Source organism: Hyla sarda, chromosome 4, assembly GCF_029499605.1.
Source record: "Hyla sarda isolate aHylSar1 chromosome 4, aHylSar1.hap1, whole genome shotgun sequence".
Taxonomy (NCBI): Eukaryota; Metazoa; Chordata; class Amphibia; order Anura; family Hylidae; genus Hyla; species Hyla sarda.
Window position 1 is genome coordinate 344,127,078 of NC_079192.1, and position 25,350 is coordinate 344,152,427.

Genomic DNA, 25,350 nt, shown 5'->3' on the forward strand with positions numbered 1-25,350 from the left:
GGTCTGATGGCATTACATAATATCTTTTATCATGTGACACAAAACACTAGTTTGTCATATCAGAGTAAGGTCAAATACTGCACCTATTTACCTTGTTTTATAACAGTATTCAATCAAACCTACTTTTCCTGTGTTTATTTATCATGCCTTCTTTTGACAGGAAGCTAAATTTCCATGTGTGGAACAAACTGTCTAATACTGAATAATTGTTTAGAAGTGTAGTACTGAAGATCATGAAATATCAGAAATTGGGACTGAAAAAAAGAAAATTGATCAAATGGAAGAAAAAAAATTACAAATCGTATACATTGTTCAATAATCAAATGTATATTTACTTACTTTCTGGTATCAAATAAAGATTTGTAGCAAACATGAGCTGCATATTTTGATAAAAGTGAAGAACTGTAAAAACAAGGCACATTTGTATGTTTGATATACAGATTCCAAAAGATAGTCACAAAAATAGTACAGGCTTTTCATTTTAGTACAGATTTCCACAAAATATGTGAAACATTGTAGTGATACAATTGCTTAATGTATATTTTGTTAAAATTGTGTTTTTGTGATTAGTTTTGTGAACATGATAACAAGAATGATTACACGTATGTAACAGGCAAAAAATAATTTTACATAGAAAAGTTTAGTACGATTTTGCATTGACACTTTAAAGAATGAGACCTCAAGAACAGTTAGAGGAACACCTCTGGAGCAGCAAGTTGTGGCACGTGTCACATACACGGACAGGCTTAGGGTACGATGGCAATGAAAGTTCATTACTTGAACAAGTGTTGCAAAAGATATCTCCACAGTTTCGACAATGATGCTAAAGGGGGGGAAAAAAACATGTCAATAAAACCCTTTCACTGTATAAGACATATGCACAGTAATATTACTGATAAAGGGTAGGGCCACACATAGCAGATACACAGTATATATGAGCAGACACACAGGGCTACTTGGCGGCAGCTTTGTGTGCGCAGTGAGGTTTAGAGGGGCCCGCCTCCAAACAGTGCACAGACAGGGCTTCTGGGGGTAGCCCTTTGTGTCTGCTCATAGGAAGCATGAAATACACTGCAGATGTGTGTGACCCTACCCTTATAAACATTCAGGAACTGGAAAATGTCTTCTGCTTCTAACATCCAGTAATTTATGTACCTCTCACAAGATTACAACTACTCCTGGCTTACTTTAACTGGTGCTGATCTTGTCCCTGTGCTTAAACATTTGTTTTCTTTTTTATGGCTCCTTATTTCCTTGTTTATTGTGTTCACACTACATGCAGTTAACTGAAGAGGAAGGGGCATTCTCTTGTTTGCCTTCACATCTTATGTGGGAACTTACTCCCTTAGAACTGACAACTGGTTGCTCTGTGCACACTCTCCATAACTCCTAAATGGCACACTCACACAAGTGTGTAATTGGTCATTTAGGGGGTTAAAGGAATATATAAGAATAAAAACATTCTTCCTTTAAGATGCAGCACTACTATAAGGTCTGCATGGATATTTAGGCTTTGTCCACATTTGCATTGGAGCTTCTGTTAGGCTTCTTTCACACTATGAAGTTCACCCCTTATTAAACGTCTGTTTTCTGTGTAAAAAACGGACGTTTAATAACGGATGAAATAACGGGTGCTAACGGCTGAATAAATATTCATCCGTTAAGACCCCCTTATCCCTCATGTATGGCCGAACACCTCTGCCTACAGACTCCCGCAGCTGGGACTACTACTACTCCCATCATGGAACAGACTTGTTTCCATGATGGGAGTAGTAATTCCCTGGCTGCGGGAGTCTGCAGACAGCTGGGGAGGCTACATTAGTGTTGGTACTACTACCCCCATCATGGAACAGAGTCTGTTCCATGATGGGGGTTGTAGTACAGGGGCTGAGGGATTGATCACACTGGGTTTCACTTCTGAGACGCTATGTGATCTGAAGTTATTCAGCAGTCGGCATGCTCCGCAACCCTGCGATGGATTGTGTGTCTTAACTTTCATTTTTGAATCCCCCGCGGGGAGCCCTGAATGGCCGGTACCGAGGAGCCAATCAGGGCTCTCAGAGGGAGATTTAAAAATGAACATTGTGACTAGAAGGGCCATATGTATATTAAAAGCGCTTTGGGGGCAAGATATATAGCCTATATATCTAGCCCCCCAGCAGCGCATTAGATATGACCCCCGCCGGCTCATTAATAAATATATACCCCCCGCCGGTGCATTAAATATATATCCCCCGCCGGCCCATGTATAATGTAGCTTCGCAGCGCTTCTATATACCTATGCCGCGCTATATGTGAAAAGCATTCTAGCAGGAGCATCGGCCGCCCGATGCTGCTGATAGAAATACTTTTCATACATAGCACTGCAGCGGCATATGTATATAGAAGCTGTGTGGAGGGGGGGGAGGGGCAGATAACGCTATATGTCTGCCCCCCCCCCCCCAGTGCTTCTATATACATATACACCTGTAGCGCTATTAATGAAAAGTATTTCTATTAGCAGCGCATGGTGCCGGCAGACGGCTCATGACACTATGCACTCCTTATAGAAATACTTTTCATTAATAGCTCTGCAGGGGTATATGAATATAGAAGCACTGTGGGGGGCAGATAACGCTATATGTCTGCACCCCAGCGCTTCTATATACATATACCCTTGCAGCGCTATGAATGAAAAGTATTTCTATAAGGAGCGCATAGTGCCAGGAGAGGGCTGCCCGCACTATGCGCTGCCAATAGAAATACTTTTCAATAATAGCGCAGCAGGGATATATGTATATAGAAGCGTTGGGATGCAGACATATAGCATTATCTGCCCCCCACAGCGCTTCTATATACATTTGCCGACACTGCGCTATGTATGAAAAGTATTTCTATCAGCAGCATCGGGCGGCCGATGCTGGTGCTAGAATGCTTTTCACATATAGCGCTGCAGTGGCATAAGTATATAGAAGCGCTGCAGGGGCATAGGTATATAGAAGCACTGCAAGGCTACATTATACATGCGCTGCGGGGATATTTATTTAATGCACCGGCGGGGGGTATATATTAATGCGCCGGCAGGGGGGGGTATATATAGTTAATGCGCCAGCGGGGCTCATATCTAATGCGCTGCTGGGGGGCTAGATATATATAGGCTATATGTCTGCCCCTCCCTCTGCAGCGCTCTCTCTCTTGCCCTCCACAGCGCTTTTAATATAGATATGGCCCCCTGCTACTCACAATGTTCATTTTAAAATCTCCCTCTGAGATCCCCGAATGGCTCCTCGGTATCGGCCATTCAGGGCTCCCGCGGAGGATTAGAAAATGAAAGTTAAAACACATTGATACATCGCAGGGTTGCGGAGCATGCCGCCCGCTCCCCTGCTTAATAAATTCAGATCGCATCGGGTCTCAGAAGTGAAACCCGGTGCGATCAATCCCTTAGCCCATGTACTACAACCCCCATCATGGAACAGACTCTGTTCCATGATGGGGGTAGTAGTACAAACATTAATGTAGCCTCCCCAGCTGTCTGCAGACTCCCGCAGCTAGGGGATTACCACTCCTATCATGGAAACAAGTCTGTTCCATGATGGGAGTAGTAGTAGTCCCTCAGCACTGCAGGAGTCTACTGATGTCACCTCTTCTGAGCATGCTCAGTAAAACTAAGGACGTTATTATAACGGGCATTAACGGGTGTATTTCCTAACGTATGTCAGCCATAGACTTCAATGTTATAAATAGCAGACGTTAATTTACACGTTTCTTGTGACTGGCAAAAAATAAGTGCAAGTCACGTTATTTCTCCCGTCACAAATAACGTCCGTTATTCATGACGGCTATAGCGGGTCATAACGTGTAATATAAAAACACTATAGACTTGAATGGGGTTGTTTAACGCACGTTTAAAATGGCTTTTCAAACTGGCGTTTCTAACGGGTGAACCTCTTTAGTGTGAAAGGAGCCTAATATTTGACAATATAAACAGAACTACGCGCTGTGCCATTTTCCCTTTGGGTAACAAAGAAAGACCCAAATAACTGTTGCTGTCCATCATGTGGTAGACATGGCACTTTTGTTGTGGTTTACATTTATAATTAAAGCCACAACACAAATGTGCAGAAAAACAATAATAATGGCACATTCAGATAACACAGATAATCAGAGCATTTAGAAAAATGGGGGAGATTTATCAAAACCTGTGCAGAGGAAAAGTTGACCAGTTTCCCATAGCAACCAATCAGATGGCTTCTTAAATTTTTCAAAAGGCCCTTTTCAAAATGTACGAAGCAATCTGGTTGGTTGCTAAGGGCAACTGGTTAGCTTTTCCTCTACACAGGTTTTGATGAATCTCCCCCCAATGTGTGTAAAGAATTTTTATGATAAAATGTCAATGTAATTGTAGGTAGTCTGTGATGTGGGTGAAAAAAATAATGAGGGACATTTATCAATGTTTGCTTATGTATTCTTTTTTTTAGTAATTTTTTCCTTACTTTTTTTTTGCTTATGTGTGACTTATTTATCAACTGGTTTCAGCCTGTTGATAATTTTCTTTCACGTAAGCAATTTTTCCTTTTTTACTTTGGTAGTAGCTTTTTCTGCTCCATGTTTGAGCTGGAGTAAATTTAGTCAATTTTTAACGCTGTTGCGACTGTCGCAGTTAATAAATACCTGACTACCCGTAGTCCATTTTAAAATTATTACTACATAGTTAATTTTTGGAAAACTTGCTTTTCTCGCTTTCCAGTCAAAATGTCGCACGAAAAATCACGTAGTCGCAGTTGCGACAATTTTGCGACAATTATAGTAAAGAAAACCTGACTAAACCCGTTGATAAATGTCCATAATTGTCAAACTGCAAAGAGAAAGAAAGTTTACCTTTCGTCTTGAAATAGAGAATTCTTTTTTACACTGCTTGCAGCCAGTTGCTTCGTCATCCTTTAACCATGTATGGCCCTTTAAACAATGAAAAAAAAATTTAAATTCTACATACATATTAATCTTCAAAAAAAAAAACTATTTTTGGACAGGTCACTAATATAAGTGACTAATAAATATATTAGTCAAGATCGTGTATGTCCAGTAGGCAGGAATCTACCCCACACTTTTATTTCAGACAATTTAGCCCAGCAGAATGCACATTATACCACCTTACAAAAACTGCAAGCGCATTTCTACATCACAAAATGAGACAAAGGGGGACATGTATCATTAGGTTTCTATTGTAGACACAGATCTACCCCTTTACACTGCTTGTCTAATTTACACTCTTGCTCAAAATTGACAAAAGTTGTGCACGTTCTTTGATAAATTTTGTGCAAATATAGAAACGTCACAGAGCTGCACTTCACAGAGCTGTGACATTTTCCCGCAGTACACTGCTCACATAGCTAGAAGTGCTGGAGCAGCAGTATGTGCCGAACAAATCTCTGCATAATAGTAAAATCATAAATCTTTATAAATGTACACAGAATGTCTAGGTTTAAAAAAAATATGTAATTTTGCTGAACAATCTGTCCCTTTACCTCTATATCAGTGTTTACCAACGAGAATGCCACCAAGTGTTGCAAAACTTGGCATGCTGGGAGTTGCAGTTTTGCAAAAGATGAAGGCACCCTGCTTGGTAAACAATGTGTACATTTACCAGAGCTGAGTGTGTGATCATCTGCATGTAGCAGAAATAAGTGTGCAATATGTGTATGGACCTCAACGTGACGTCAACGTCAGTGCGCACAGTGACAGCTCAGGACGCCGCCGGAGCCAGAAGTAGCGCAATGGGGCAGCGGCGGTGGTGGTTGGAATAGGGAGGATCCCAGGATAGGCAGGGGGAGAGAAGCGGGCAGCTGCGGCGGTCTCTGGCCCAGCAAAAGCCTCTGCATTTCATTGATTTAAAGCGCCCGCTTTAAATTATTGACCTGCAGCAGCTTCTGTGGGGCTGGGTGGGGGGGAAATAGCCGATAACTTATACTGGAATATCGGTATAAGTTATCGGCTATCGCCCTGAAAGGTCACAGGTCGATCCCTAGTAAGCATGACCACACACACCCTCAACTCTGCTACATACACCTGATCACACACTCAGCTCTGCTGAGGGATGCGGGTGTACAGGCTCTCCACATCCACACTCGCTAAAAAGAATGAGGGGTGCCAAATAAAATCCTCCAATACTCTTAGTAGATCGCCCGTATCTTGGATATATGATAGTACATTGCTTAATAGTGGGCGCAACAGCCAGTCCAGATATTTGGAGGCAGATTCGGTGACCGAACCCCTCCCCGCCACTATGGGGCGGCCAGGGGATCGGTCAACCAATTTGTGGATCTTAGGGATCCAGTACCAATATGGTTTAAGTGGATGTGGGGGTAAAAAATGTTCTGCAAACTTTTTAGACATGTGTCCCTGTTCAACTCAAAACAGTTCTCAGTCTATTAGTAAACTCCGCTCTGGGATCTGATTTCAGAAGTTGGTTAGTGTGGGGGTCACTCAATTGGCGATGGGCTTCTTCTAAATAGTAATCAAGGGGAATCAACACTATATTACCCCCCTTGTCAGCTGGCTTTACAACTATGTCCTCCCTGGAACGTAACCATTTTAATGTAGAATTTTCTTCTCCGGTCAAGTTTGGCCGATCAACAGGGTATATGAGCGCCTTAACTTGACGGATAACGGCTTCAAGGAATGTATCCGGGGGGCAGCCAGCCGGCAAGGGGGGAGTAAAAGTGGATGGCTTACCAACACGAAAATAATTGCTGTCACCAGTCTCAAACATAACTTCAAAGGTACCGCCTGACAATTCACACAATGTGGACAGTATCTTGTTTAGAAAAATTCTTACTGAGACTAAACCCTAGAGTACTAATAGATAGAGGTGTCTCTCCACTAAAAGAAGTGATGTCAGAACACTGTCCCTTTACTTTGAAAAAGCGGTATAAATTAATCTGTCTTAGAGGTATGTTGGTAAGATTAAGAACATTATTACTCACTGTGGTGGTGTTTTGAGGGGCATGGAGACCTACTTTCTCCAGTTCACCTGCTTCGGTTTTACACCTCTGTTTTTTTGGGGGGTTTCTTTCGAGCCAGTCCCCGGCATGTTCTCTAAAGGGGTGACACCACCCTCAGTCATATGGCCAGATGGTAATGAAGCAGCTGTAGAGCTTGTAGTATCGTCTCGATCCCCTCCTCCGCTGGAATCAGAACCGGAATCCGTAGTCCAATACTCCGGCTTTTTGGTGTCGGATCTGAAGCATCAATTTCTTCTCGGTCTCTTAAGTTGCCACTCAAACACTTTGCCAGTATCATAGTCCGTCTTGTCTCTTAGAAATGTATCCTTCTTTCTTTCTTTCAATTCTGCTTGCATGGGAATAAGTCTCTTTTCCAGGCGTTTAAGAGTAGATCCAAATTGGCTCTCAGTCAGTCTGAGTCAGTGTATTCACTGAATAATCCACTGTTTTTTATGAATTTTTGATCCTGTTTCCAGTATATTATTATTTATCATTCCTTTTCATCTTTAATGTATTTTTACATTTATTTCTAAGTGCATAGGCTATGCTCAAGCAATCATAGTTGTAATATGTTGCTTTTTTATTAAATGTTATAGTCTCTATGTGATACAGCGTTACTACTGGTTACACACCTGAGAGCTAATTAGCCTCCGCCTCTAGACTACCCAGGATCCTTTAAGAGGTGAGCTCTGATGTGTACCTGTAGGAACCAGTAGTAGCTATCTATCTGCTCCTTCCCACACTAGTGTACCCGCCCGACTTATGTGAGTGAACAAATTCAAGTTTTTGCATCCCACTTGCGAGTGCCATCCACCTTTCTTTCCTATTGGGACCACTGTGTATTGCTATTCGCTACTAGGATTAGAGCACCGCTGAGAGTGGATTTCGCTGGGAATCGCACCTGCACCTCCGGGGAACCTGATTGTGTACAAGCCTGTAGTGCCATCCTCTACTCTCTTTCTTTTGTGTGAATATGGACTTGTGCTGAGGGAGGATTTGAGCACACAATTCAAGACTTCTACCTTGCACAATGACTGACCCGAGAATGGAGGAGGAGGAATTATCAACAGCTGTTGAGACCCATCTTCAAGTAAGTCATATTAGCGTGGCACACGTTCAGGAAGGAGCAGAGGAGTTTTTACCCAGTGTAACTCCAAAGATGAATTACAAATTTTAAGCAACCGTGCACTGGAATTTAAGTTTCAGACACTTTCTGAGAAGGAAATGAAGTTATTTTGGACTGAGAACTCTCTTCAATCGTACTGCAGTAGTGAAAGAGCTCCTCGAGGACTAAGGTCATACAAGGAAATATCTCAGTTTTTTGATGACCAGGAGTTTCTTGAACAGTGGAAAGACCTACATAAACCGCATGCAATGAATCTCACGAAATTGATATTATCCCGGACTGACAAATAATATGCTAATGTCACTACTGATCTCTTAAATTCAAAATTAGAACTAAAGACCAGATTGACTGAGAGCCAATTTGGATCTACTCTTAAACGCCTGGAAAAAAAGACTTATTCCGATACAAGCAGAATTGAAAGAAAGAAAGAAGGATACATTTCTAAGAGACAAGACGGACTATGATACTGGCAAAGTGTTTGAGTGGCAACTTAAGAGACCTAGAAGAAATTGATTCTCCAGCTCCGACACCAAAAAGCCGGAGTATTGGACTACGGATTCCGGTTCTGATTCCAGCGGAGGAGGGGATCGAGACGATACTACGAGCTCTACAGCTGCTTCATTACCATCTGGTCGTATGACTGAGGGTGGTGGCACCCCTTTAGGCGGAGAACACGCCGAGGATGGACTCTAAAGAAACCACCAAAAAAACGGAGGTGTGAAATGGAAGCAGGTGACCTGGAGAAAGTAGGTCTCCATGCCCCTCAAAACACTGCCACAGTAAGTAATAATGTTCTTAATCTTACCAACATACCTCTAAATCCAGAGTGTCTCTCGTTGTTAGCAAAAGGGTTAAATTATTGTTTAACCAGTCATTTTGATCCTGTTAGTTTCCAAATAGATCTACATAAAGCAGTGCGACAGATTAATTTATACCGCTTTTTCAAAGTAAAGGGACAGGGTTCTGACATCACTTCTTTTAGTGGAGAGACACCTCTATCTATTAGTACTCTAGGGTTTAGTCTCAGTAAGAATTTTTCTGAACAAGATATAACTGTACTATCCACATTGTATGAATTGTCAGGAGGTACCTTTGAAATTATGTTTGATACTGGTGACAGCAATTATTTTCGTGGTGGTAATCCATCCACTTTTACTCCCCCCTTGCCGGCTGGCTGCCCCCTGGATACATTACTTGAAGCCGTTATCCGTGAAGTTAAGGTGCTCATATACCCTGTTGATCGGCCAAACTTGACCGGAGAAGAAAATTCGGCATTAAAATTGTTACGTTCCAAGGAGGACATAGTTGTAAAGCCAGCTGACAAGGGGGGGTATATATAGTGTTGATTCCCCTTGATTACTATTTAGAAGAAGCCCATCGCCAATTGAGTTACCCCCACACTTACCAACTTCTGAAATCAGATCCCACAGCGGAGTTTACTAATAGACTGAGAACTGTATTGAGACAAGGAGTTGAACAGGGACACATGTCTAAAAAGTTTTCAGAAAAATTGTTACCCCCACATCCACTTAAACCGAGGGGCTCGGTCACCAAATCTGCCTCCAAATATCTGGACTGGCTGTTGCGCCCACTATTAAGCAATGTACCATCATATATCCAAGATACGGGCGATCTACTAAGAGCATTGGAGGATTTTGTGTGGTACCCCTTGTTCTTTTTAGCGAGTGTGGATGTGGAGAGCCTGTACACCCGCATCCTGAGGGATGCGGGTGTGCAGGCAATCCACAACCAGTTGCAACATGCATCCGGCATAGGTCCTGAGTTCCGAAATTACATTCGTGATCTTTTGAGGGTAGTACTACAATGTAATGCGTTACATTTAAACCAAAAATAGTATATTCAAAGAGCAGGTACGGCGATGGGTACGCCCGTCGCACCTACGTTCGCTAATTTATATTTAGCGGACTTTGAGGAGAATAAGGTATTCTCCGGGGGCAACCCATATGTCGGACACATCCTGATGTACTTCCGGTACATCGATGACGTGTTTGTGATATGGGATGGACCTGAACTAGTCTTTAATCATTTTGTCTCGTTTCTCAATGATAATAACTACAATATGAAGTTCACCAGTGTATTTGGGGGAAAAAACATTACATTTTCTTGATATAAAACTAGATGCCAGTTCTGGGCTATTGGAATATAGAGGGTACCAAAAACCTACCTCAGTAAATTCGCTATTGAGTTATCATAGGTATCATCAACACTACGTTAAACAGCCACTCCCCTATGGACAATTTGTGAGATTGCGAAGGGTTAACCATAATCTACCATCTTTTGATTTACAGGCAGTTCAGTTAATGCAAAGACTACGTGAACGTGACTACCCAGAGAGCTTAATAGCTCAGTCTTATCAAAGCTCGCGCCCTGAACCGAGAACAAAAAACTAAAAGAAACTAGTAAAGGAGGTGTCCCTGACAAGAAAAAGGAGATGCATTTTTTTTTTTTTTTCATTTACATTTAGTCCCATGGAAAAAATCATTAAAAATGCAGTACTTACTAATTGGCATATCTTAGCAGAAGATTAAATTTTGAAAGACATGTGTAAAAACAGACCAATTGTTACTTAAAAAAAAAAAAAAAAAAAACGTAGCTTGAAAGATGCTCTGGATAAAGGACGACTCAATGTGACAGAGAGAACGGAAAAATGTTGGTTAAGTTTAAAATAGATTGCGTATGCTGTTAAATGTGGTTGTAATTTTTTCTACATCGGAAAGAGGATAAGACCGCTGTACAGTGACCCCCCCCCGACCTACGATGGCCCCGACATATGATGAAATCGACATACGATGGCCTCTCAGAGGCCATCGCATGTCGATGACAGCGTCGACATACGATGCTTTTTTATGTCGGGGCCATCGCATTAAGTGCTATCCGGCAGCGCCAAATGCTTAAGCTGCTGCCAGATAGCAGCTTAATGTTCCCCGTGTGGTGCGGTAAGTATTACTTACCCCTCCACGATGCTCCGGGGTGCCCTCCGGGTCCAGCGCTGGTCTTCCAGTGTCTTCTCGGCCCTCTCTGATGACGTCGATACGCTGCTGCGCACGCCATCCAATAGGAATGGCGTACGCAGCGGCGTAATGACGTCGCTACGCAGGTCCAGTAAGGCATTGCGGAAGACAAAAGAGGACCGGAGAAGACAGAAGAGGACCGGAGAAGACAGAAGAGGACCGGAGAAGACAGAAGAGGACTGGAGAAGACAGCGGAGAGCCCAGCGGAGGCCCGGGATCACCATCGGGAGCGGCGGAGACAGGTGAGTACAGCTTCCTATACTTTACATTGCACGAATCCCTCAACATACGATGGATTCGACAAACGATGGCTTGTTTGGAACGAATTACCATCGTATGTTGAGGGACCACTGTATATGCGTTTTTCAGAGCATGTTAGATCAGTAGTCACAGGAAAGGGATCTCCTCACTTAAAGGACATCTGCAGCGGTACAAACACTTATCCCCTATCCTCAAGATAGGGGATAAGTGTTTGTTCGCGGGGGGTCCGAACGCTGGGGCCCCCGGCGATCTCCTGTGCGTCCGGCACGCCTCCTCCATATATCTCTATGGGAGAGGCGGGGAGGCAGCATTCGTGCCTCCCTGCATCCCCCATAGAACTGTATGGGGACGGGGAGGAGACGGGGCGTCACCGTCGACCTCTAGGTCGATGCTACGTCACCATGGGCGCTAATGCCGGCGCCCCGTTAGGGAGATCGAGGGGGGTCCCAGCGGTCGGATTGTGGATAGGGGATAAGTGTAATTCCGCTGCAGTTGTCCTTTAATCAACCACATTCGGGAGACACTACTAGCATGGGGTTCATGGGCTTGGTCCGCATACATACGTGGACGGATGACGGCGATAGCAATGCGGCTCTGCTGAAATAAGAAACCATTCTGATAATTAAAACCCAAGCATTGGGTCCCTTGGGATTGAACGAGAGAAGTGACCTAAGTGTATTCATTGAATAATCCACAGTTTTTTATGAATTTTTGATCCTGTTTCCAGTATATTATTATTTCTCATTCCTTTTCATCTTTAATGTATTTTTACATTTATTTCTAAGTGCATAGAGTATGCTCAAGCAATCATAGTTATAATATGTTGCTTTTTTATTAAAATGTTATAGTCTCCATGTGATACGGAGTTACTACTGGTTACACACCTGAGACCTAATTAGCCTCCACCTCTAGACTACCCAGGATCCTTTAAAGGGGTACTCCGGTGGTTAATTTTTTTGACTATATGGCATCTTCTTTGTAAGTTTAGTTTTTTTGTAATATACATGTGTTCTATGTTTTGGCAGCATGTGTGTGTTTGCTTACCTGCTTGTTGGGCAGGAAGTTCTGTAGTTCAGAGGATTTTCTTTTACTGTCGCCCACCATGTTCTGAATCTCTTGTGCACAAGACGTCAGAGCTTTGTTTTTCTCTCTGTCTGCATGACAGGAATAAGCCACGCCCCCTCATCTCCCCCCTCTCGGAGTTCTGCATGAGAAGCCATAGTACACAGCTCCTTATCTCCCCTCCCCCCCTCCCCCCCCCCTGCTCCTGAGGACACAGGTCTGCACAGGAGAACGGAACACCGAAGATAAATGTGTGCCGAAGATAAATGTGTGCCGGGGGTGTACAGACTGCAGGGGAAGAAATCTCACACTGGATCTCTATGTGAAGGGGGACTCCTGAATGACACATGCTGGGAGTTGTAGGTTGTAGTCCCTGTTATGTGTGTGTATGCTAGCGTTTCCAAACCAGTGTGCCTCCAGCTGTCTCAAAACTGCAACTCCCAGCATGCCCTGACAGACTTTGGGCATGCTGGTAGTTGTACATTTGCAACAGCTTGAGGCACACTAGTTGGAAAACACTGTTCTAGCCTATTCAGCATACACATCATGTTACACCAGTGTTTCCCAACCAGTGTGCCTCAAGCTGTTGCAAAACTACAACTCCTAGCATGCCCAAAGGCTGTCAGGGCATGCTGGGAGTTGTAGTTTTGCAACACCTGGAGGCACCCTGGTTGGGAAACGCTGGTGTATGCCCTACAGAGGTGTGGTGAACTACAACCCCCAGGAGACTACAGAGGCAGCATGCTGGTGTTATACCACACACTGAAGACTCCTGAATGACACATGCTGGGAGTTGTAGTCCCTTTAGTGTGTGTGTGTGTGTATGACAGTGTATCCCAACCAGGGCTGATTATATTAGTGTGCTGTGTATAAGGGGGCCGACCCGGGAAAATAGTAGGATGGGTCAAGGGTGGAACAAACAAACAAAACAAAAAAAGGAGCCGCCCCAAACCAGCAAGGCATGAGGCATGCTGGGATTTGTAGTTTTCAGCACAGCAAGAAACAGGAAATAGAAGCAAAGCTAGGAAAACAAAATGGGGGATAAAAAGACAACAAAGAACGGAAATAGAGTCGCCTAAACAACAAGAATAGAAATGAAACAAAACAAATAGGGTAAGCCAAAAACGGAAAAACACGTTGACCACCGGAGTACCCCTTTAAGAGGTGAGCTCTGATGTGTACCTGTAGGAACAAGTAGAAGTGGCAGGTGGCCGCGAAACGGACGTTATTCCATTCTATCTGCTCCTTCCCACACTACTGTACCCGCCCGACTTATGTGAGTGAATAAATTCAAGTTTTTGCATCCCACTTGCGAGTGTCATCCACCTTTCTTTCCTATTGGGACCACCAGTCGGGATATAAGGTCGGGATATGATGACAGGATACGAGGACGAGATATGAAGATGGGATATTTCAATAATACCTGGTACACATATTACTTATATGTCAAATAAAAAGATATGACCTACACCCTTATATAAAAGAGGGGTTTTTGTTTCAAGTCCCATGTAAGTATACAGGACTTCCAGTACCTTACTCCACAAGCTCCGCTCTGCATCTCCTGGTTAATGTGTCAATCCAGCTTGCAAGCCACACTCCATCAACATACACTCACAAAGACACGCCCACATTTTAAGCCCCACCCGTTTTATTATCTACCCTTTTTCTGCATCGGTCTGGCTTGCAAATCACGCCCAGTCCCACAAAGCCATGTCCCCTTCTATTTTCAGCTTACAATATCTTCATCACAAATCAGTCCCACCTGAGGACAGGATGAGCATGAGACATAAGTTTGGGATATGAGGACGGGATAAGAAGACGGGATGTGAGGATGGAATATGAGGTTGAGATAGGAGGTCGGGATAGCAGGTTGGGCTATAAGGACGGTATATGAGGTCTGGATATGAAGACGGGATGTGAGGATGGGATAAGGACGGTATATGAGGTCTGGATATGAAGACGGGATGTGATGACGGGATATGAGGTCGAGATAGGAGGACGTGATATGACGGGATATGAGGTCGAGATATGAGGTTGGGATATGACAACAATATATGATGATGGGATATGAAGTCAAAAGCTTCCTCCTTTGTTGATTTCCCCCCCCCCCCCCCCAACAAGGATTAGCAAGAAAAATCGGCAACGCTGGGTACTCAGCTAGTGTATATATATATATATATATATATATATATATATATATATATATACACACACACACACACATATAAAAGTCATTGTGTGTGTATGTATATGTGTGTGTGTATGTATGTTCCAGCATCACGTCCAAACAGCTGAAGATATTAACATGAAACTTGGCACACATGTTACTTATATGTCAACAACAAACACAGGATAGGTAATTTAACCCTTACCAACCCCCATTTGCCAGAAGTTTTTGTTTAAAGTCCCATACAAGTCTATGGGAAATATAGGTTACTGCATAACTTCCAAACGGCTGGAGATATTTCGATAATAATTGGTCACGTTACTTATATGTCCACTCAAAATATAGGATAGTCAATTTAACCCTTACTCACCCCCATTTGTGAGGGTCGGGTTTTTTGTTTAATGTCCCATGCAAATCAATGGGAAATGTATGTTCCCACATAACTTCCGTATGGCTGGAGATATTTCAATAATACCTGGTACACATTTCTTATATGACCAAAAAATATATAATAGTTAAATTAACCCTTAACTACACCCTTATATAAAAGATGGGTTTTTGTTTTAAGTCCATGCAAGTATATGGGACTTCCAGTACCTTACTCCACAAGCTCCGCATCTCCTGTTGAATGTGTCCGTCCGGCTTGCTAGCCACACCCCATCTCACAAAGACGGGTCGGGCTAGTAGGTTGGGCTGGGAGATCGGGCTGGGAGGTCGGGATGGGAGGTCAGGAGGACGGGATATAAGGTTGAGATATGAGTACGGTTTAGGAAGGAAAAACCGGGCAACCATTTTTGCTTATTGGTTAGTGGACAAACATACAAAATAAGCAGGGGATCAAATATTTCTTTCCTTCACTGTACTAAAAAGGACTAAGAAAATGGATGAACATAGTTACTAATTAGTAAAATAAAAACAAATGCATAATAAGATTCCTATTTTTGATAGTCTAAGAATGAACAGGGACTATGAAAAGCTGATGGTGTAATGAATACAAATTCCGAAAAAAATTCTAAAATTCATAACTGTTTTATATTTCCATTCCCAGACCCATATGAGGGCTTGCTTTTTGCGTGACCAGTTGTATTTTTATAATGACATCACTCATTTTACCCTAAAATGTATGGTAAACCCCCCCCAAAAATTTTGTGTAAGGAAATTTTAACGAAAATCTAAATTTGGGGTGTTTCGTTTTCGCGCTGTACACTTTATGGTAAAAAATACATGTTTTCTGTGTTCTCTGGGTCAATATGATTAAAATGATTTCCATGGTTACATACATTTATATTATTGTACTGCTTTTAAAAAATCTCAAACTGTTTTACAAAATCAGTATGTTTAAAATTGCCCTATTTTGACCACATCTAACTTTCTTATTTTTCCGTATTCAGGGATGTGTGAGGGCATATTTTTTTGCGCCATGATCTGTAGTTTGTTTTGGTAACAGATTTGCATATATTTGACTTTTTATTTTAAAAAATTGCGGTTTGATGTGTCAAATAATTGACTTTTAAAAAAAAACATTTCTTACGTTTACGCCGTTCGCCGTAGGGGATCATTAACATTTTATTTTTATAGTTCGGACATTTATGCACGCAATGATACCAAATATGTTTATTATTTATCTTTTTTAATGCTTTTATTAATATGGGGAAAAAGGGTGATTTAAAACTTCATTGGGGGAGGGGATTTTCACTTTTTTTTTTTTTACTTACCCCATAGGGGACTATTTATAGCAATCAATGTAGAGGTTCTTTGCAGCACCGTACATTTACGGCGCATGTCCTTAAGGGGTTAAGATGTTGTACATCTTGGCAAAACATTAACCTTTCTGATATACTGATATTGTCCAAGCTAAAGCACAGACATGAACAAAGTCCAGGAAGTGAGGGTGGGCTAGCACTTCTCTGTGCTCTCTCTCTCCTGTCCTATCACCTTCACTTACTGAACGTTGTCCACATCTGTGCTTCAGCTTGGACAAAGCCATGATTTTCCAAGCCATAATTTCTATAAAAAGGAAATAAAAATGTCAAAAGTTAAAAGAGGTTAATTATTTGCAAAGATGTACAACATAGAAAAAGTATCATTTGCAGGGAAATGAACAAATGTTTAATAGAAAGACATGCCTAATAAGTTAATGTGCCTGATAGACTGGGAATGAACAGGGTATATTTGCAGTTTTTAAAAAGAGGCACTCCCCTGAAATTTTTTTTTTTGTTAAATCAACTGGTGCCATAAAGTTTAACAGATTTGTAAATTACTTCTATTTAAAAATCTTAATCTTTCCAGTACTTATCAACTGCTGTATGCTCCACAGGAAGGTCTTTTCTTTTTGAATTTCCTTTCTGTCTGACCACAGTGCTCTCTGCTGACACCTCTGTCCATTTTAGAACTGTCAGGAACAGGATAGGTTTGCTATGGGGATTTGCTCCTACTCTGGACTGTTCCTAAAATGGACAGAGGTGTCAGCAGAGAGCACTGTGGTCAGAAAGAAAGGAAATTGAAAAAGATAAGAACTTCCTGTGGAACATACAGCAGCTGATAAGTACTGAAAGGATTAAGATTTTTAAATATGAGTAATTTACAAATGTGTTTAACTTTCTGGCACCAGCTGATTTAAAAAAATATATATACATAGTTTTACAAAAAAAAATGTTTTCCAGTGGATTACCCCTTTAAAAGGTAAACATATTCAATAAAATCAGCCACACACTCATTTTCCTAGGTTTGGTAGACCAGGAATAAATAGTAAGCTACATGTACAGATTATAATGTAATGAACAACTATTTTATAGAAACAGATGCAAAATAATTTTCCTGTGTTTGCTAGCCATAGAATGACCAGATTATATGTGCAGTTTATAGTGGAATTAACACATATTCCTTATAACTAGTTGACTAATTCAGTCATTCTCCTGTGCCTGAGAGATAAACTACACATATGTCTTGTTCATTCCAAAACTAATAATCATCAAGTAAAGATAACATTCTCACAGGGGATAGCTGGTAACAGCTGGAATACCCCTTTAATAGGAATTTGGATCTGTGTGTTTATTCCACCACTAGCTTTACATAAAACCTGTTCATTCTTTGTCTACCAAACATCAGAATTGTATGTGACATGTTCTTATTACCCTCATTAGTCATCTCTTCTTTTAGTTTACATCTTTTTATTATGTCCCTGATTGAGGTACAACAGTAAAAATCATGCGGTTTCAAAAGCCCCTATAATTTTTCACAAAACTGCAATATATCTACCAACAAGTGAATAAAATCTACCACCACTGAGGGGTCTTAAACCCATTCTGAAGTATCAAATGCACTGCACCTCAGGGTTGACCAATTAACCATAGAAGACTGCAAAACTCTGCTCTGGCAGTGTGATGAGAAAGATAATAGGGTGTGCAGCAACTGCTGGCCAGAACTTTATGGGTGGTCAGAAATTAGAGAGTAGCCATGATTTACCTTTTAGAGCCTATGTGAAGCATCTGAAGGAGGGAGACAAGTTCACAGATTGCAGGTACACAGCCCATGCTCTCCCTTCTTTCTCTTGCACAAGCCCTGTCCCCCACTCCCTACCTTCTTTCCTAGTCTCTCTGTTACTAGAGAGGGGATGAGTATAACAGGCAGATTACATCAGAGAAGTGAGACACCTAGTGGCCAAGACTTTACAGCAATTTTTCAGGGTCAATGTAGGGAAAAGGAAGGGATTATAAATATGGTAAGATTCATATAGAATGGAGGGAAGTTTTTAAAATGTCAGTGACCATTTAATGCGCTACAAAAACATAGCCTATACTGTATAATATATTGACTCAATACATTATTTTGCAGTTTTGTTACAATTCTTCAGAATTACAATAAAGCTGCAACAATTATAAAACTTGCATAAAAAGGCAACAGAATAATGGAAAACATCTTATGTAAATATACTCCTTTACAGGATATCACAATGGAACAAGTGCAAAAAGCACCTGTTTGGCATTAGTCCTGCTCAGAAAGTATCTCAGCTGTTCCTTGAAAGAAAGAAGAAAAAAAAAAAAAAAAAAAAAGAAAGTGATAAAGTTTGCAGGATCATACACGAACCAAAAGAGTGGGAAAAAAAATCAGCTGTATACTTATTAACATAACAGAGGGGGGGGGGGGGGAAGGGCAATAAAGGATGATAATACGATGTGTAAACATTGAAAACAGAGCCTCCAGGTATAATGGTGGAACATGCAATTACTCTTGAAAATCAGGAATATTTGCAGCTATGGTAGCATAATGTAAAATAAAAAATCCTAACCTGTAAATATTTGTTTTTCCACGACTTGTACATGTGACTCTTTCATGTGCTGAAAGGCATGAGGACAGCTGATAAATATAGAAATCACTTATTCCTCTGCACAAATGTACGCCCACAGCATTTTATTTAAATAGACTGGACCATGAACATTGCAATAATGCCTATTTTTAGCTGCATCTTTACTGAAGTCATCATGTGGCCATTTACACTGCATCATAAATGGATGAAAAGTTGGCTTAAACAATATATATACAGAAGTGTTTTCTGTGCCTTCAGTAACTACTGTACCTTAAGAGCTTTGTTTACTTCTTTGATGTCTTCCATTTTTAACTTTGATCTAAAAAAATAAAAAATGGAGAAAACAAACAAACATCAGAATGGTAAAATTTAAATCTTGTTATCTAGATTAATTAAATAAACAAAACTTTCAAATCAACGTTGCTTTCAAATAAGATACTATACTATAGATTATAGAGACTGAAAAAAGTCAACATTATTCTTTAGTGTTGAAAGCAAAATACAACCTGCTGCAACTCCACAACGAGTGGGGGCCTGTTGTGCCACCTACCAGTTCGAGTCTGGGAGCGGAGTCTAAGTATTCCCCTGGTCCTCACCCTTGATGCCACACCAGGATGTGGAAACTGGACTTCAGCTGCAGGTGAGATACCAGGTCGCTTTCAGCAAGAGTGGTCCCAATAAAGTGGCTGCTGGCCAGACAGGCCAGAATGCCCCAGTGCCAAGCACTAGAGATGAGCAAAGTTACAATGATTCGGAATTTACTGACTTTAGCCTGCATAAATGAGTTCAGCTTTCAGGTGCTCCAGTGGGCTGGAAAAGGTGGATACATACAGTCCTAGGAGAGATTTTCTACATAGACAGTCAGGGGTGTAGTACCATCGTAAAAGAGTTTTAAAAACAGATTCTATGTGGGAAGACCATTGGAAAGCTGTATGGATCGATTTAAATGCACATTGCCAGGTTTCGGTAGAGAAGGAATGGCCGAGTACCCCATCCCAGAACCGCAGGGGGTACGACTTGGAAAAAGCCTCAGTATGTACAAGGTTAGTGTAAAATGGATTCAAGCTGTTAAAGGGTACTCCAGTGGAAAACCTTTTTTTAAATCAACTGGTACCAGAAAGTTAAACAGATTTGTCAATTACTTCTATTAAAAAAATCTTAATCCTTTCAGTAGTTATGAGCTTCTGAAGTTAAGGTTGTTCTTTTCTGTCTAAGTGCTCTCTGATGACACGTGTCTCGGGAAACGCCCAGTTTAGAAGAGGTTTGCTATGGGGATTTGCTTCTAAACTGGGCGTTTCCCGAGACACGTGTCATCAGAGAGCACTTAGACAGAAAAGAACAACCTTAACTTCAGAAGCTCATAAATACTGAAAGGATTAAGATTTTTTAACCCCTTAACGACGCAGGACGTATATTTACGTCCTGCGCCGGCTCCCGCGATATGAAGCGGGATCGCGCCGCGATCCCGCATCATATCGCGTCGGTCCCGGCACTAATCAACGGCCGGGACCCGCGGCTAATACCACACATCGCCGATCGCGGCGATGTGCGGTATTAACCCTTTAGAAGCGGCGGTCAAAGCTGACCACCGCTTCTAAAGTGAAACTGAAAGTGACCCGGCTGCTCAGTCGGGCTGTTCGGGACCGCCGCGGTGAAATCGCGGCGTCCCGAACAGCTGACCGGACACCGGGAGGGCCCTTACCTGCCTCCCTGGTGTCTGATCGACGAATGACTGCTCAGTGCCTGAGATCCAGGCAGGAGCAGTCAAGCGCCGATAATGCTGATCACAGGCGTGTTAATACACGCCAGTGATCAGCATAGGAGATCAGTGTGTGCAGTGTTATAGGTCCCTATGGGACCTATAACACTGAAAAAAAAAAAAAAAAGTAAAAAAAAAGTGTTAATAAAGGTCATTTAACCCCTTCCCTAATAAAAGTTTGAATCACCCCCCTTTTCCCATAAAAAAAATAAAACCGTGTAAAAAAAAAAATAAATAAACATATGTGGTATCGCCGCGTGCGTAAATGTCCGAACTATAAAAATATATCATTAATTAAGCCGTAAGGTCAATGGCGTACGCGCAAAAAAATTCCAAAGTCCAAAAAAGCGTATTTTGGTCACTTTTTATAACATTAAAAAAATGAATAAAAAGTGATCAAAAAGTCCGATCAAAACAAAAATCATACCGATAAAAACTTCAGATCACGGCGCAAAAAATGAGTCCTCATACCGCCCCGTACGTGGAAAAATAAAAAAGTTATAGGGGTCAGAAGATGACATTTTTAAACATATAAATTTTACTGCATGTAGTTATGATTTTTTTCCAGAAGTGCGACAAAATCAAACCTATATAAGTAGAGTATCATTTTAACCATATGGACCTACAGAATAATGATAAGGTGTAATTTTTACCGAAATATGCACTGCGTAGAAACGGAAGCCCCCAAAACGTACAAAATGGCGGGTTTTTTTTTTCGATTTTGTCGCACAATGATTTTTTTTTCCGTTTCGCAGTGCATTTTTGGGTAAAATGACTAATGTCACTGCAAAGTAGAATTGGCGACGCAAAAAATAAGCCATAATATGGATTTTTAGGTGGAAAATTGAAAGGGTTATGATTTTTAAAAGGTAAGGAGGAAAAAACGAAAATGCAAAAACGGAAAAACCCTGAGTCCTTAAGGGGTTAATAGAAGTAATGCACAAATCTGTTTAACTTTCTGGAGACAGTTGATATATAAAAAAAAAGTTTTTTTCCGGGATAACCCATTTAATGTGAAAATGGGCTTGGTCCTTAAGGGGTTAAGGGACGAGGACAGGTAACAGAGGGCTGACCCATCTAGTTTAGCTTTTGAGGGCGACAAGCCTAGTCAGAAATAGTGAATGTGTAAGTATTTTTTAAAAGTCATGTTGTGGAGGATAATAATTATCCTTCAATGTGTGGAATGGGATTAGAATAGAATTATCATAGAGGTGACTGATCTGGGTGAGGCCATTGGAAATCCAGAAAACCAGATCAAAGTCCGGATTGGATGCTTGAATGAGTGTAGGTCGTCTTTTTGAACCACACCAGAGGAGGAGGAACGAGATACATAATTAACCCATGCATTATAGGATGCTTTAACCAGAGGGTTGTGAATGGTGGGGGCAGGTGCGTTCCAATAAGGCAAATGTGTAATGATCACCAGTTTTACGAGGGGAGACAGAGTAGCAGTGTAGTAATGCCTCAGATCAGGGGAGCTTCTGAAGTTATGGATGTCAGAAGGGGTACATAGTTCTCAGCCTACAAGGTTTTGTGCAGGTATGAAACATACAGAAATCTATTTAACACGTTTCTTTCCTTTCAGTAGTTGAAATTTAGAATTTTTTTAAGATGAGTTACAAGGGAGGGATTAATATTTTCAGACACACTTAGACTCTGTTGACACAGTTATTTAAGGAGTCATTCCATGAGGTGCGCCACAAAAACACAAAGGACTTGCAGGACAAAATTTATTTAAATAATAATAAAAAAAAAAAAAAGAATTACAATTTTAAATTGTATGGACCAGTCAAATAATGATAATTATGATACCACGAGAAGATTCGTTTCTGCGTTCGCTGGTTACCCATCTTTTTCCATTAATACAAATTAGCAGTTTGGTGCACGGCCAGTGCTCACAAGCTTCCATGAGCACGATGCTGTCACTGCTGCTGATTCCTCACTCTACCTTGTTAATAAATATTCATAACCCTCTCTCTGCCAGCTTACACAGAGTTCAAGATGGCTACTGCTGTACAGCAGCAGCCCATGTGTATAAGTAGGCAGAACAGAGCAAGCAGGAAGAGGGAAGAGTGAGAGTTACAAATATTTATTAGCCTGGCAGAGTAAGTGACCACACCAAGTTGCTGATTTGTATTAACGTAAAAAGAATGGCAACGGGCGAACACAAGAAACCTGCACCAACAAGTTGGTGCGGGTGACACTGATGACAGATTCCCTTTAAGGATGAAATGCGTTGGAACAGCTTAGTATCATGACATTTCTGGGTAACTGAAAAAAGAGTTTACTTTTTGGGATTTCTGATTGACATCTCTTTGTCCATGATGTCCCTTTCTGATCTGACCTAAAGTGTGTGCATCAAGATCTGTGTCTATTGGTAACACAGTATTAACCCCTTCCTGACCCATGGCATACATGTACATCATCGGTCGGGTGGGCAGACATGACTGGCGGGTCGGGTCCGTGTCATGACCTGGAGATGTCCTGACATCTGCCGGTAATGACTGAAATCGCTCCGATGTCAGTCATTTAACTGTGTAAATACTGTGATCTATTCAGATCACGACATTTAAAACATTAAATGCTGCTATTCCCTGGTGTCTAGTGGTCCCATAGCCCCCTGCAATGTAATCGTGGGGGGGGGGGGCCTATGGGTTTTTAGGGAAGCCCAAGGCCTTACTTGGTCCTCGGCATCTTCCCTGGATCTGTGATTGCTTAGGGCTCCTTTTGGCAGCCCTTCGCAATCGAGAACATATTTAATGGATCAATGTAATGCAATAGCAATTGATCTATGTAAGCCATATTTTTTTTAATATATAAGAAAAATAAAAAAAATAAAATAAAAAGCTCATGTCGCAAAAAAACAAACCCTACAACATCTCCGTAGGTGAAAAAATAAGAAAGTTATAGGGGTGATTTTTTTTACCATAAAATGAAACAAAAATTATTCAAGTTTGCCATCATTGGAATCGCACTGACCCATAGAATAACGATGGCATGTCAGATTTACCGTATTTTGAACTCCCAAAAAATCTTTGCCCTACAGATTTTGAAATTCCATATTTTTTTCAATTTTGCCCTACATATAATTTTTTTCTGGCTTTGTAATACATTGTATGGAAAAAAAAATTTGTAAAAAAGTTAGTGGTCTTAGAAGGTAAGGAGGAAAAAACGTGAGCCAGGAAAAAAATAATTAGCTGGGTCATGAAAGGGTTAAGCTAGACTTCATCTGCGTGTCCAACCTGTGGTCCCACCCAATTGTAAGGAAAAAATAGGGAGGGTCCGGTTGGAGAGTGGTGTCACCCTTTTTTTTAAATCAACTGGTGCCAGCAAGTTTAACAGATTTGTGAAGTACTTTCATAAAAAAAAAAATCTTAATCCTTCTAATATTTAGCTGCTGTACAGTCAAGAGGAAGTTCTTTTCTTTTTGAATTTATATTCTGTCTGACCGCAGTGCTCTCTGCTGAAACCTCTGTCCATGTCAGGAACTGTCCAGAACATGAACAAATCCCCATAACAAACCTATCCTGCTCTGGATAGTTCTTGACATGAACAAAAGTGTCAGAAGAGCACTGTGGTCAGACAGAAAAGAAAAGACCTGTGGTCCCACCTAACTGTAAGGGCAAAATAGGGAGGATACGGTTGGAGAGAGGTGTTGCCTTTTTAGGCCCTAACTCTAACTAGGAAAATGGGAGGAAAAGTTGACCAGATGCCCATAGCAACCAGACTGCTTCTTTCGTTTTTGAAAAGGCCACTGAAAAATTTAAGAAGGGATCTGATTGGTTGCTATGGGCAACTCAGCAACTTTTCCTCTGGACAGGTTTTGATAAATCTCCCCCATGGTCTTTATGTTCCCACAAGGATAGACACCCCTAGGCTCCAAGCTTATCCAACAAAAAAAGTTGTACATATCTAGCACCTATGTTTTTCTCACAAATATCCTTCTTTCTGTAGCTCACTTGGTTTTACATCTTGTGCTTAAAGGGGTATTCCAGTGGAAAACTTTTTTTTTTAATTTTTAATTCAACTGGTGCCAGAAAACTGATTTGTATATTACTTCTATTAAAAATTCTAAATCCTTCCTGTACTTATTAGCAGGTTTATACTACAGAGGAAATTCTTTTCTTTTTGGATTTCTTTTCTGTCACGACCACAGTGCTCTCTGCTGACACCTCTGCCCATTTTAGAAACTGTCCAGACCAGCATAGGATTTTCTCCTGCTCTGGACAGTTCTTGACATGGCCAGAGGTGTCAGCCGAGAACACTATGGATGCAACAGAAAAATCCAAAAAGAAAAGAATTTCCTCTGTAGTATACAGCCGCTAATAAGTACTGGAAGGAATAATATTTTCAAATAGAAGTAATTTACAAATCTGTTTAACTTTCTGGCACCAGTTGATTAAAACATTTTTTTCCCCCCACTGGAGTACCCCTTTAAATTCCATGCTCAATAGTGACCACAGCTTTTAACCCCTTAAAGGGGTACTCCTGTGCAAAACATCTTATCCCCATCAAAACTATAAAAATGTATTTAAAAATAAATAAATAAATAAATAAATAAAAAGTAAAAAAAAAAATGTAAGTCCCTCCCCCAACAAAAATTTTAATGGCCTCAATTTCCCCATTTTATCCCCAAAAGCATAAAAATACATAA

General features: G+C 41.1%; 1 protein-coding gene across 7 annotated transcripts in view; it reads right to left on the minus strand.

Moving 5' to 3' along the window:
- Positions 1-313: 313 nt before the first annotated feature.
- Positions 314-25,350, minus strand: part of RUFY1 (RUN and FYVE domain containing 1) — a 147,665-nt gene continuing 122,628 nt past the window's right edge. For 2 of the 7 annotated variants that reach the window (XM_056516534.1, XM_056516535.1), the window contains 3 exons: positions 19,208-19,256; positions 4,861-4,938; positions 317-823 (listed from right to left, as the gene is read on the minus strand). In XM_056516534.1, coding sequence (XP_056372509.1) covers positions 680-823; positions 4,861-4,938; positions 19,208-19,256 — 271 coding nt within the window. In that variant the 3' untranslated portion in view covers positions 317-679. Of the gene's footprint in view, positions 824-4,860; positions 4,939-18,600; positions 18,648-18,919; positions 18,969-19,207; positions 19,257-25,350 lie in introns of those variants that run through there. The other 5 variants (XR_008843088.1, XM_056516537.1, XM_056516532.1 and 2 more) reach the window with 5 other exon arrangements.